Source organism: Lottia gigantea, assembly GCF_000327385.1.
Source record: "Lottia gigantea unplaced genomic scaffold LOTGIsca_180, whole genome shotgun sequence".
NCBI lineage: Eukaryota > Metazoa > Mollusca > Gastropoda > Lottiidae > Lottia > Lottia gigantea.
The window spans coordinates 300,347-314,161 of record NW_008708302.1 but is presented as its reverse complement, the minus strand read 5'-3'; the positions used below and the strand labels follow the sequence as shown (position 1 = coordinate 314,161).

General features: G+C 29.5%; 1 protein-coding gene across 1 annotated transcript; it reads right to left on the bottom strand.

The window, feature by feature from the left end:
• Positions 1-6,890: 6,890 nt before the first annotated feature.
• Positions 6,891-13,362, bottom strand: LOTGIDRAFT_142432 (hypothetical protein; the record flags this gene model as incomplete). The annotated part of the gene is made up of 15 exons (XM_009052390.1): positions 6,891-6,982; positions 7,319-7,465; positions 7,774-7,909; positions 8,022-8,088; positions 8,477-8,588; positions 8,817-8,996; positions 9,829-10,033; positions 10,144-10,223; positions 10,654-10,860; positions 11,193-11,278; positions 11,608-11,725; positions 12,193-12,286; positions 12,556-12,622; positions 12,847-12,962; positions 13,234-13,362. Coding segments are annotated over 15 exons (1,836 nt in total), but the record flags the coding sequence as incomplete, so codon positions are not given.
• Positions 13,363-13,815: the final 453 nt, after the last annotated feature.

Genomic DNA, 13,815 nt, shown 5'->3' with positions numbered 1-13,815 from the left:
TATCTAAGAAGCATGCTGAATGTTTCCTTAGCTTCAACAAAAACATCAAAACGAGAGGTTTAAATGGAGATAATATCGTACCAATGATCACTAGGTCCATTGCCAAAGGTTTTAGTTACGGAGATGTTGAAGTTGTGAGTATGGCTAATGAATATGATCAAAAATACAGTGAAGAGATCCCATCTACTGGGTATACCACTGGTGCATCAACTAATCAAGTTCAGATTGATTTTGGCAGCACATTAACATCACAGTAAGTTTAAACTACAACACAATTTTCTCAAAAAAAACGCAATTCCAAACTAATAATTTTTTTTTCTCTTTTATTTCTGATGCCAAACGTAAATTTGTTTCTGAATGCCTTATTTCTTTATTTAATTTTTATGTTAACCTCTTTTCTATTAGATATGGAAGTTGGGCATGTAGTTCTGGAACGTGTTCTGGTGTTCTCATAAAGTCACAACACTATGCGACAACTTTGGATCCTTTTTCAACTGTAGCCAAAGACATCAGTGATCGAGCCTCAGACGTTCTTAGTCTTGATTTAATGGACCCACTCAACGGTAGGTTATCTTTCATGATATCTTTGCTACTAAACTTGGTTAATGGAAAATTATTTCGAAATACTGTGTCAGATGACTGTAACAAAGCAATATTCATGGATTTGTGTAATTTTGGGTCAAACTTGAACATTTTATTGTGAGGCAGTTTTAAGATTTCTAAGAGATGACTTGTATAGAACTTTTATTACCATTTATTCTTCCAAATCGAAATATTTCCTAATAATTCTTAAATCACATATACATGTTTGAAATATTTTATGTTCTTAGGAGATGCTATTACTGGAATAACAAGTCTAGCCACACCCGTAACATTGAAATTCCCTGTCACCAAACCTATAACTGGGGCGACGTATAAGTGTAAATATTGGGATTTGGGAACATCAACATGGAAAGATGATGGTGTAACAACTACAACACAGACTGCATCACAAGTTGATTGTACCTCAGACCATTTAACATCATTTGCTGTATTCAAAGATGAAAGTAAGTATTGATATTTAGATTTTTTAACCTTTTTGAGGTTAGTTTTCAGGCAAAGGTTGTCGTTATGTATGCTAACAAATCAGATTAATTGAAATTTTGAAAAAATGGATCAATGCATTTGATTAGTTGAATATTTCAATGTTATAGAACTTGTGTTTATGGATGAGAAGATGACACAAAGGGTTGTCTCTTTCACGTTACCAATAATACAATAAGATTGAAATGTATGAGAAAGCAAAAAGCTAACCTTTACGCCCCTTACTTTCAGCTACATCTGATGATACTGATGATGGACCTGACAACAATCTAGCTGCAATAATCGGTGGTACCATTGCTGGAATTATATTGCTGGCCTTTATTGTTATTGTTATTGTTTTGGTTATCAAGAAGAAGAAAGATGACACAAAAGTTCATTCCAGAGAAAATTTGCGTGAAGAAGAGATGGTTGGAAGTTAAGTTTTGTCCATGCTATTCTTTTTTTAAAAAAATTAACAATACTGTTGAAAATAAGCTCATCTGATACATTAAATTCAGGTCATAATTTAGAATCCTGGACTGGCTTTCTAGAAAACTGTTTCAAATTCTGGATCGTTTTTTCAGGAAAACCATTTTTCTGTTAAAAAATTCTTGTTCAGAAGAATGATTATACTGAATGCGATGATGTTCAAAACGATCATTGAATAAACGTATCAAATCATGTTTCCTCGGAGGAATTTTCATATTATCAATTCGAGCTTTCGGAATCATTTTGTGATTAGTTCTACGACGCTGCTACGAATAGCTGAGATGACGCTTTCAATGACCCCACAGCATTAGAATCTGATGTGATTCTGATGCGAATGTACACGTCAAAGAAGTATTTGCATAAATGATCCCGAAAACTCCGACTTGCACACGAGCCTTGGAATTCTCTATTTTGATTTTCGAATTTATTGCGTCACCAAATCTATGGCAATGTGGATTTTGGTAACCCATTAAATTCTGTATGATAAGGTAGAATTGCAGTGGCTTGTGCAAGAACACACATTTATCAATATCGGAAAAATAAAGAGCTTTTGATATTGCCTTCAATTTCTATAAGTAATTAAGATTAAAGTATATTTCATTAAGCATATTTAAAGTAAAATTTATAGAAATATTATATATTTAATTTTGATCACCTGTTATTGTTTATACACCTGTAATTCGTTACAAACCTTTCTGTGATATTTATGATATATAAGTTCCTATTTGTAAAGTTTTATATTTATTAATAACCTCTTTATTTATTTATCTTTTTGTATAATGCTATTTTATTTCATTTTAACCTTTTTATCTTTTATTTAAAGTACATTGAAAAATTTGAGATTGAACTTGCCTTAAACTTGTAATAATTTATTAATGATATTTATCTTACTTATACAATCCAATCCGTCCATTGTAATCAAGACAAACATACTACAACCGTAGGATGCATTTGTGCATGAACTAAAACCATGTCAAACTTATCTAAAAGTAACAGAAACACAATCATGGAGAATGATATAATGCATGAAGAATACAATTTTGCGTAGGTTTTCGGATATACTTACCAAATCGTTCACTTGTAGTAGTTTTTCAAAAGATCATGCATAGACCAAAACGTTTATGCGTGATCGTCATTTGATATGATGTATTTTGGCATAGTTCGGTGCATGTAGATAGTATCTTATAGATTGACACTCTGTTATAGATTGTTACGCAAATGCTGATTCTTACTATTATGACCTTTTGACCTATTATATTTTAGAAGATTTTTTCCTTGATAATTCCGTCCAATTATTTTTAAACCAATCTGCTTTCTTTTGATATCGACAATGATTGGGGATGTTTGTATTTTCTGTGATAATTTGGATGGTTTATTTTTGAAATGTAGTAGAGAAATGCCGAGTTTTATGAGACGAAAATATCGATCACTTACTTGCACGTTTGTAGTAATATGGCCACAAACCTGAAATTTTTACTTTATTTTTTGATAGTCGTACTTGATTACTGGTTTTCCACAAAAAAAATGTTTGATGTTTAAATTCACTATTTTCAAATGAAATCGTACAAGTGGAAGCTTGTAAAGTCGTTTGGGAAGCATCCAACACGCGTGATCATCGAAAAAAACACACATATGAAAATCTTTGTTTTTTTTGTAATACAAGGCCATATACCGGAAGTAGAATAATATAAGGAAATGAATGTGATAAATATTAATGAAGCTGATTACGATAATAATAAGCTGAATGTCTCACCAACTTGGCATATTGTTTGTTGGTATATTTGTTATCAAAGGAATTGTTTGTGTTTATTATTTATTATTCATCTTAACGGGATATTATAATGTTTCATCAGCGCCAATTTAGCTTCCGTTTCCCTTCTCAGAAATAAAATCCCACACCTAGTTCCTATTCAATTCGTAACATTTTCTTTGCAGTCCGATATCATTAATTAATAACTGCTCTTTAAAATGTTAACGATGATCTGAAAGCGATCCGGAAGAAGAGCCGAATGTAGAATTTTAATTCTGAAAAGTGTTACGAATGGCTAAAATTGAGCTTTCAGCTGGTAAAGCCAATATTTAGACAATTATATTCCTTTATTGTATATTCTTTAATATATTTATATTGCATGTGTGTTTGCCTTTTGTGAATAAAAATTGTTCGCTGGTTAATAAAAATTCTAAATAAATTGTATATGTGTACAGGTGTTTGGACTATGATAAACTACCAGGTAAAAAAATTTTTGTTGGCCCGAATGAGATGCATAGCTTCTATGTCTTTAATCTGATTAAAGTCAGGATCTGAACGTTTTGTTTCTTGTTCATCCGTGATCTGACAAAATTCTTCTTAAATCTGGAATGACCCAATAGTATTAAAGATACCCAAATCATTGTTTAAATTTGGCAGACAAATCTATGTTTAACAATGAATATCCCAAATACACACGAGTGACCGATACAACCTTGTTTGAACTGAACATTTGTTTGGTTGAATTTTGTCAGATCGTGGATGACAAAAATAGGTCTCTATAGAATAGAGGATATGTCAAAGTTTATAATTCTAAAGTTTATTCACAGAATATATATATGTATATAATTATATTACAGATTTAATAAAATTTGAAATAAATATTTTACAAAAAATATAAAATAACAAAAAATGAAATAAAATCAGCAGCAAAATAATAAAAACAATATAACAAATAGATAAACCAAAATATTGCTTCTATGGTGATCATTATTCAATATATCAATTTTAGGCAAACTACAAACAAATATAATCTTTAAATAAAATATAATTTCTTACAACCATAATAACTAAATAATTCAAGGTTGACCACAATCTAGTTGAACCCCTCTGAATTAAGCAATCTAAGACTTCACATTTTTTGTACATCTTTACAATGTCAAGATATTACCAACATTCTCTGATACCTTGACTGCAACAGCCACTTTCTTGTTTGTTATGAAAATTTGTAAATCAGCGATTTGATTGGATTTCACATTACCATTACAGCCAATCAGAGCTCTTAACGGAAAGTCTGTAAACCATAAGCCATAATGATAAATGTCTTCATATCAAGGGCTCTGATTGGTTGTATTCTCTAGAGTACAATCCAATCAAATCACTGCATACTGTGATAAATAGGTGGTTAAAGATAATTTGTAATATTGTGAAAATGACTTTTGACAGTCTTCATTATTCCAAGCAGAACGACCAAGCACATAAACTCTTGACATTTGCCCATCAGTACTAGTGTATTACTTTCAACAACTAAAACTATATAGAATTAAACTAAGAAGCCGTTTTCACACACAAATTTAATTTGTAACTTTTGAATAAATTTTCATAAATTCATTGCAATCTTCTTCATGAATTCACAACCAACTTTACCATAATAAAATCTATGAAATAATTTAATGTAAAATGAAGGTATAACGTAATAATATATACTTATTGCTTTACTTTAATATATTAAATACATTGTTAGTTGTCCATTGTTAATTTCATCTCATAGTTTTTCCCCATCATTGAAATATTAGATCTTAAAGGGACATTACAAGTTGAGCTCAATTTTAGCCATCCATAGCACTGTTTAGAATTCAAATCCAATGTCTGGTTCTCCTACATTCCAACAAAAACCTATTCTTTTATTTTATATTGGCACATCACCAATCATAACAGCTAATAATACTACTAAGTGATACATCTGAATATATACTGAGAAACTAAGACTATCAGCAGTTACAACTTTAACAGATAAATATATTATACTCAACATACTCAATATAATATACTGTTTTTTTTACAGATTGTTATAAGAGCTTACAATAGTTAAATGTTTTTAACACCTATTTCTCTATATTTACAGAAAATTACCATCAACAGTATTTCTGTAAATTTACGGATCAGTAGCTACTTTACCTGTATCTAGTTATTTCTGTATATCAACAGACTATAACCATCAACAGTATTAATTAACAGATCAGTTCATGAGCTTTCAACAGTAACTACTCTACATGTATCTATTACCAGCAACAAAATTTCTGTTAATTTACAGATTCCTGTAGGAGCTATAGTTACTACCCTATATTTATTTGTGTTTTAACAGATGAATATCAACATTTATTTCTGCTTATTTACAGACTATTAGAGTAAAGTTTCTGTTAATTTACAGATTGGTATAAAAGCTGTATATCAACTGTTACTACTCTACATGTTTCTGCTTTTTGAACAGATAAATATCAACATCTATTTCTGTATATTTACAGACTAAAAGCAATAGAATTTCTGTATATTAAGAAATCTGTTTACTAACTAGTTATCATAACAAAATCAAGTTTATAGTATATATATATTAATTTTCATAACAAATTAAAAACAACATAACTATGGGAAAAAATTGGAAGAATATGAAAGGAAAATCGTGTTTAAATTTTATATATCCAGCTTTAATAGGGGACTTTATCTTTACCATGTACAGAAGTCCTTACAGTTCTGTTTAAATTCTTGTAGCATAAATTAGCATGAGTTGGTGGGGTAGGTTCCTATTGTGAACTAATAAAGATGGGCAGTACTATGCTGGGTGCAGTAGGGTTAGGTTGACAGCAAAAACATCTGAAGTATTTTCTGGGGATCTTCACCATGCACAAACCTGTTGAAGCTGGTAAAGGAGCTAATTGGGTGGTGAAGCTAAATAATCTAAAAGCTTAGTGCCTTGAAGCAACACAACTTATACCACAACCGTTAAATAGCACTAACTGTTTACCATATTCACTACCTCTTCACCTGCAAAATATGTACACTCACTTTAAATTCTCAAAATCATTAAGATCATTCAGTAAACACAGGCAAATATTCATGCACCCACTTAAATGATTCAACCAGAAACAAGGACAGGGATCAATTTGAGGTTTTAAATGCTGACTGAAACAATATATTTCACACATAAGTGTTCATTTCTACTTAAAGGGACAGATGGGCCATTTGTTTCACCAATCATATTTTAGTCTCAGAAACTTGAATTATTTTAGCTAAGCCAATCACAGCTCACCCTCGAAATTTGAGCCTTCAAATCTGTCCGGCAGAAAGTTAAAAAGATGAGTCATCTTTTCTTGAGACACTGCCATAGAAAAGACATCTACAGAAATAGGAAAGGTAAGACTATTTACATATATTCATCGCATCTATCCCTTTAAACTACCAGTACAAACATTGGCAAAGGAAATTTTTTGATGTAAAATAGAGGCCTGAATTGGCTCTTTCTATACTGCACATTCTTACTTAAAGGACTAAGATGTCTGTTAAATGAAAAAACAATGAAGTAAACTAACTCACCTCACACTTTATCTAAAACTGTCATATGAACAAAAATCATAGTTTGTGATAATTTACTACCATATTTATTGTAGAGTGGGAAATGTCTATAACCTGTAAATACACAGACATTTCAAATCTATATCATCTTTTTCATTGTTAATATCATCATCATTATTATTATTATTATTATTCATAGGTAAACTGGTAAATTATTTTTTAAAAACTCATTGCAAAATCAGCTATTTTGATTACAAAATTACAAAGTCATTTTTGATGGCCAACATCGTCTTTTTTTGATTGCTAATTCATCTATTATAATGCAAAAAAATCAACTTTTAGATTTCAAAAACCATCATTTTTTTTATTTACAAAATATTTTTTTTTTGATTGCCAAATCATATACATGTATTTTAAACTACATATAAAAGGTATTTAAGTAAATTATACCTTCTTGTATACTGTTAAATGGTAGACAATAATAACCAATAAAATCATCTCTTCCTCTATCTTCATCTTTAACAACAAATCTAACCATAGCTAGTTCAGGTACTCGTACACGTAGAGAGAAATTTTCATACCATCTCGGATTCAAACCTACAACAAACAAACAAAAATATTAAAAATGTTTCTTCCACAATCAAATTTCTTGGCCATTCTGAACTTATTTGAACATGTTTCAGATTCTATGTTTTGGAAACTTTCAATTATTTAGTTTCTACATTTTCATTGGACCTATGGGAATAAAGCTTTCAAAAGAGATCACAGTTTCAATAGATGCCATTGTTGGGGGTTGAAGCTGTAGAAGTTGCATCCAAAAGGGCAGTTACAGATGACTTCCATTTCATTTCCTGATCAAGAAATAAATGTCTCAAAAGTAGTAAAGAATTAAAACAAAATGGTACCATTATTTTCCACTGTTTTTGTTCTGACTTCATGATAGTCAGATTGTACACCATGTATCTCTATTTTAACAAAAGGATCTATAATTTCACCACGTGATGAGTCTTTAGGTTTAGGTATTTGATATCCACTAACAACCTAAATTATAAACAATTATCAAATATAAGTAAACCCATTTAAGTATTTGTTATACCTTCTAAAACCTAAATTATATATCATTATATATTATTATTTACAAATGAAAAATAACTATATTAGCAATATTACAAACAGACAAATGCCATGTACTAGATTGAATTGATTTCATTTTCTCATACCTACCCACCATAATAAAAGTGTTCAACAGTGTCATATCAAAGAAAGTAATATTTATACTTAAGTATTTGCGTCCACCTTGTAACAAAATGTCAGAATAATATTGAATAAATTGCCTTCCTTTTCATTCTGTGGTTTCATCTTGTCAAATGCAACCAAAATGTTGACAAAATATCTTGGAAATATTTCATAAATTACGACTTACTGTTATTTTGAGAGTTTTGGATTTATTCCTTGGAACAGTATCATTAACAATACCAAACATTTCACCTGTAAACAGATCAGAAAAAAACAAATTTAAATGTTAATTTGGACATTCCTTAGTACAAAACAGTGGAATTTTTCACATAAAACTCTTAGCCTTAATAATTCAAACAAAAAACATAAAACTTACTTGATAATAAGAAATTAGGTTTTAATACATATCCTGATCCACCATTGTCTAAAAATCTACCATGATTCAACTGCATATGTTCAGTTCCAGTTTGATAATTTAATGCCACTGGAAATATAAAAAACATTTTCAGAAACACAATTTACCCAATGAAAATGAAATGAATCAAATATAGCTTTACATCCTACATCTCTGTACCTTATGCAGTTTGCAATGAGGTAAACTTTGCCAGGACAGCTGCATAAGTGTAATGACATTTGCTCTTTACAAGATTGAGTGACTTTTCTCCTACCATTTGTATTTTTACATTTTATTTATAACAGTACTGAAACTTACCAACTTGAGCACCACAGTTCCACATTGGTACTGGATTATAATTACTGGAATCAGTTCTGGAACCAGCAGGATAAATACGTAATAATTTACTATGTGATAATGTATTGACATCATTAGCTTGTGTACTCAATAACTTGTCAATTTTATTCTCACCCAGTGAAAATACAATAAAATTACCATCTGAAATAACAAAATGGGGTAAAATTACCATCTGAAATAACAAAATAGGATAAAATTACCATCTGAAATAACAAAATAGGATAAAATTATCATCTGAAATAACAAAAGAGGATAAAATTACCATCTGAAATAACAAAATAGGATAAAATTATCATCTGAAATAACAAAATAGGATAAAATCTGAAATAACAAAACAGGATAAAATTATCATCTGAAATAACAAAATAGGATAAAAATTATCATCTGAAATAACAAAATAGGATAAAATTATCATCTGAAATAACAAAATAGGATAAAATCTGAAATAACAAAACAGGATAAAATTATCATCTGAAATAACAAAATAGGATAAAATTATCATCTGAAATGAAAAAATAAAAAATAGGATAAAATTATCATCTGAAATAAGAAAATAAGATAAAAAATTATAATAACAAAATAGGATAAAATTATCATCTGAAATAGCAAAATAGGACAAAATTACCATCTGAAATATCAAAATAGAATAAAATTATCATAGCAAAATAGGACAAAACTACCATCAGAAATAATAAAATCATCATCTGAAATAGTCATCTAAAGTAACAATATGATCAATCTAAAATAACACATATAATCAAATTGTTATCTAAAATAACAAATATAATCAAATTGTTATCTAAAATAACAAATATAATCAAATTGTTATCTAAAAAAACAAAATCTGATCAAATTTCTATCTAATTATCTAAAATAACAAAATATGATCAAATTGTTATCTACAAAAATAAAACATGATATAATCAAAACATATCAAGATAACAGTAGAAAAACTTAACAAAGAAAGTTATACCTTCAGCCATAGCTTTTTCAACACCTTTAAAACTGATACTCTGCATAGTGGTTATATCAGATAGTTCTTGTATTAACTTGACTTTATGTTTATGTTTGTCTTCTTTCACAGCTTCCGTTGGTGAAACGTTATTGTTATTTTCAGCTGATTCATCTTCATCACTGACATCATCAACAGCTGGTGATGCTAATGGTAATCTCTTGCCCTAAAATACAAGGTATATGATACATTTACTGGGTCTGGGATTCTTTAAATTGTCTTTTTCGATAGCAAAGACATGTTATGTATTTGAATTTAAAATAAATTTATATTTACCTTGATAATAATTTTATTCTTCAACTCGTGGGGAGAAGGAGTATACTTCAAAAATTTCCCTTCTGGTGACCATAATGAATCTAAACAGTGGGTTAAGGAACTACATAGAATATAGAAATGATGTCAACAATAACTTTAAGATGATCCACAAATAAACACTTTAACAATGAAAATTTCATTTATTTTCTCTTTTTGGCAATTTTCAAATTCATCATGTAAATTATTCAATTTACTATCAATTTGAGAAAAAAAATCCAAAAAACAGAATAAAGTGACGAGGGCTAATTTCAGAAAAAATTATAAATTTCAATCATTCTTTAGCTTCAATTATCTGATTGGACAATTACAAATACAAATCCAGTTGTACTTATCAATCAACAAGCATGAACAGATTAATCTGTGATGCAAGTTCACATCCTCAAACCAAGAGATATTTGATACAATTCCCTTTATTTCCAATAACTAGACAGTATCCAAATACGAAGACATTTTTTTTCCAAAAAAGGATACCTCCTAATATAGTCTTCATGTGATTCACCATAACTAACTGCTGGGGCAATGAACAATGATTTTCTAATGATAAAGTAACAGGATAAGGTGATGCTTTAAATGCATGGAGTTTAACAGCATGTATAACATCTTTAAATAATATTTTAGAAGTTAAGGTATAACCATGATATATAACTGGTTCTCCATCAGCTCCATCCCAACAATCCACTGTAATATAAACACACACTGTATAATCTGAATGTTTTGGAACTGCATAACGAAATTGTTATGCATCTCATGTTCTGGGGGATTCAATATTCAAACAATCAAATGCTATATTCAATAAAAGATCTCCATATTATATGTGGTGTTTTTAATAATGCTAGTGGGTCTAATGTCTACAGAACAAGATTTTATGAAGAATCTTGTCAGATCAAAAATCGAATGTGTGAGGACATACAGAAAAAAACCCAGAAAACAAAACATCAAAATGATAAACAAATATTATGAAGTCAGTATCTCTTTGAATAAATCATTAATATCTGATAATCAGTACTTACATTCTACGCATCTACAACCTTTCTCTAATGCTGTAATATAGGCTTCTACTCTACTTGGTCCTCGTAGCTGATCATCTGTTAAATATCTAGAAACAAACAAAATCTTACATAATTCTTTCTCTGATTTTTTCCACTTAAACTAAGCCTTTTATGACGTAGCAAAGGCATCTATATATTAGAGATATTAGAAATATTTAACAGGAACCACAGACATATGATGAATTGGAATGATGTCATTGGAAGTCATAAATGGGTTTGATACACATGAAAGCTGGTCATTTTATTGTAGCATTATAAAATCATGCATTGCACATGGAAAGTTTTGCATGTGCTATGTACAACGTCATTGTATACATGTCAGGGAAACAATATTAACTTTACTGACTAAAGAACTAATATCAAGAATTTAACTTACGTGTTATGTGAAGAATCAATGAAATAATGTGAAAATGGTTTCGTCATATCTTGATATACAATGTTATGATTAGGATTAAATAATTGCTGTTTTTCAGACTTCAAGAAATTAGTAAAACCTGCAAAAAACATGTGAACATTGTTTGATCTTGGAACACTACAGTAAATTAATCACAAATCATCAAAGGACTGATAACTTTGCAAGAGAAAATCACTGATATTACAGTTACCCTTTTCTCATTCTTTAATAATACCTAATATCACTCCACAACACTTGTCAACTCATCATACTTTTGAGAGAGAGAGAGCACACAGCTAACATTTAACATAACAAATCATCCAGTCATTAGTCAAAAACTGTTTTTACATTAAAAAATTATCATTCTGAAAACAGTTCCAATATGAGACTACCGAGGTGACATGGTCAGTTCTCAGAATTGAACAGTACAAAATTTGGTAGTATAAACAGTCGAGAGATTAGACGTAATGTAAACTTGGTTAAAGTAAAAGTAACTCAAATAAACTTTGAAGACTAAAGGGAGATAATTTTACAATAAAATCAGACAACAATTAATGAATTACTCACCTATCAAACTCAACTGTTCTCTATTCTTAAAAACAGCTTGTGGTTCAAAGATTTCAATCACATGGCGGCAGAAGTCTTCATCAGTTTCTATTCTCTATTATGAAATGAAAATTGGTCACATTAGTAAAAATTGGGATATAGTTATGATTTTTTTTTGCCTATTTGGCGGCAGTTGAATAATATTCATATTCCGTAATGGAGTATTATTTGCTAAGGAATTAAATGCTGTTAGTTTGAGTTGAGAAAAGTACAGTATCGTCACTATCTCAGAATCATTATTATTAACATTGTTATGTTTAGATTTATTATGTTGAAATTTCCATTAACACTTTATTGAGATTGTATAATAAAAATGACTCTTACCCTTTGTCCATCTCTCATAAATGATAAAATATCTGATACATGCATCACACCTTTACCACGACTATATCTAAAATAAACATAGATTATAAAATAATAAATAATATCATATATCAATAAATTAATGTAGAAGTTAATACAGATTTGATCAAAAATCTAATTTTAGTTCTAAAATGACAGATTTAATAGATAATCCTCTCCTTTCAATGTTATATTTTCTCATGTTTTACCCAAATGTAATAAAAGACAGACAAGGCTCATCATACACTTTTTACACAACCAAAATTGACTTACTTGATGAAGAGTTCTTCTAGTTCTGGTCTACGTGTTAATTGATGATAGAAAGTTATAAATTCCTGTCTATCCAGGGTGTCTCGACCTTTTTTATCATTTTTATTGACATTGGCAGCCTGAAATATCAAAAAAATACTTGTCAACCTAAGAACTCTACAAATAAACTCACAAAAACAGAAAAGGTCCCAAAATGAATTGTTTGTGGTGTATTGTAGCTAATTGGAATTTTGACTGCCAGGTGATTAGGTGCTGTAGTTTGGCATCCTCCAGCAGATAAGAAATTTTTAACCTCAAGGCCAGTGCTTCCAAAAGTTGACCAAATGATGACTTTCAAATCCTATCACTTAAGACTATGTTGAAATATTGAAGATGGCTTGATTAACTTACATCGAACATTTCTTGAGCATATTTTTTCTTCACATCAACGTTTATTGCTTTTAATAATTTCATAATTTCACCAAAATCTAAACTACCATCACCATTTTTATCTGCTGCATTAAAGGCATCTCTGATCCATGTAAAATTAGGTTAAGGAATTTTAACATACATTAGTAAATTACACACTAGATTCAAGCACGATGCCAGAATGACTTTTGAATGGACAAATCTGATAATGTTCTTAAGACAGTCAAACTTTATGATTTTTTTTTTTTTAGGTCTCTGATTGGTCAATATTCTAATCATTCAATATTCTAATCATTCAAAATTCAAAAATTTCTTAAGATCATGTAGTTTTGTTTTCAAACCAAACAATTTTAAAAGGATATTTGTCAGTCTCGTTTCTCTGTTCTGCTAATTTATCCATCTGTATAGCATATCTTAAACCTCGTACCCACTTATCTCTTATTTCTCTTCTCATAGCCATTAGATGTATCACTTTATGATTCACACCAACAATGATTGCAAAACATAATGATTTCTGAAATAAAGTGTGTATAACTTATTAAAAATTATATTCATTGTTCATGT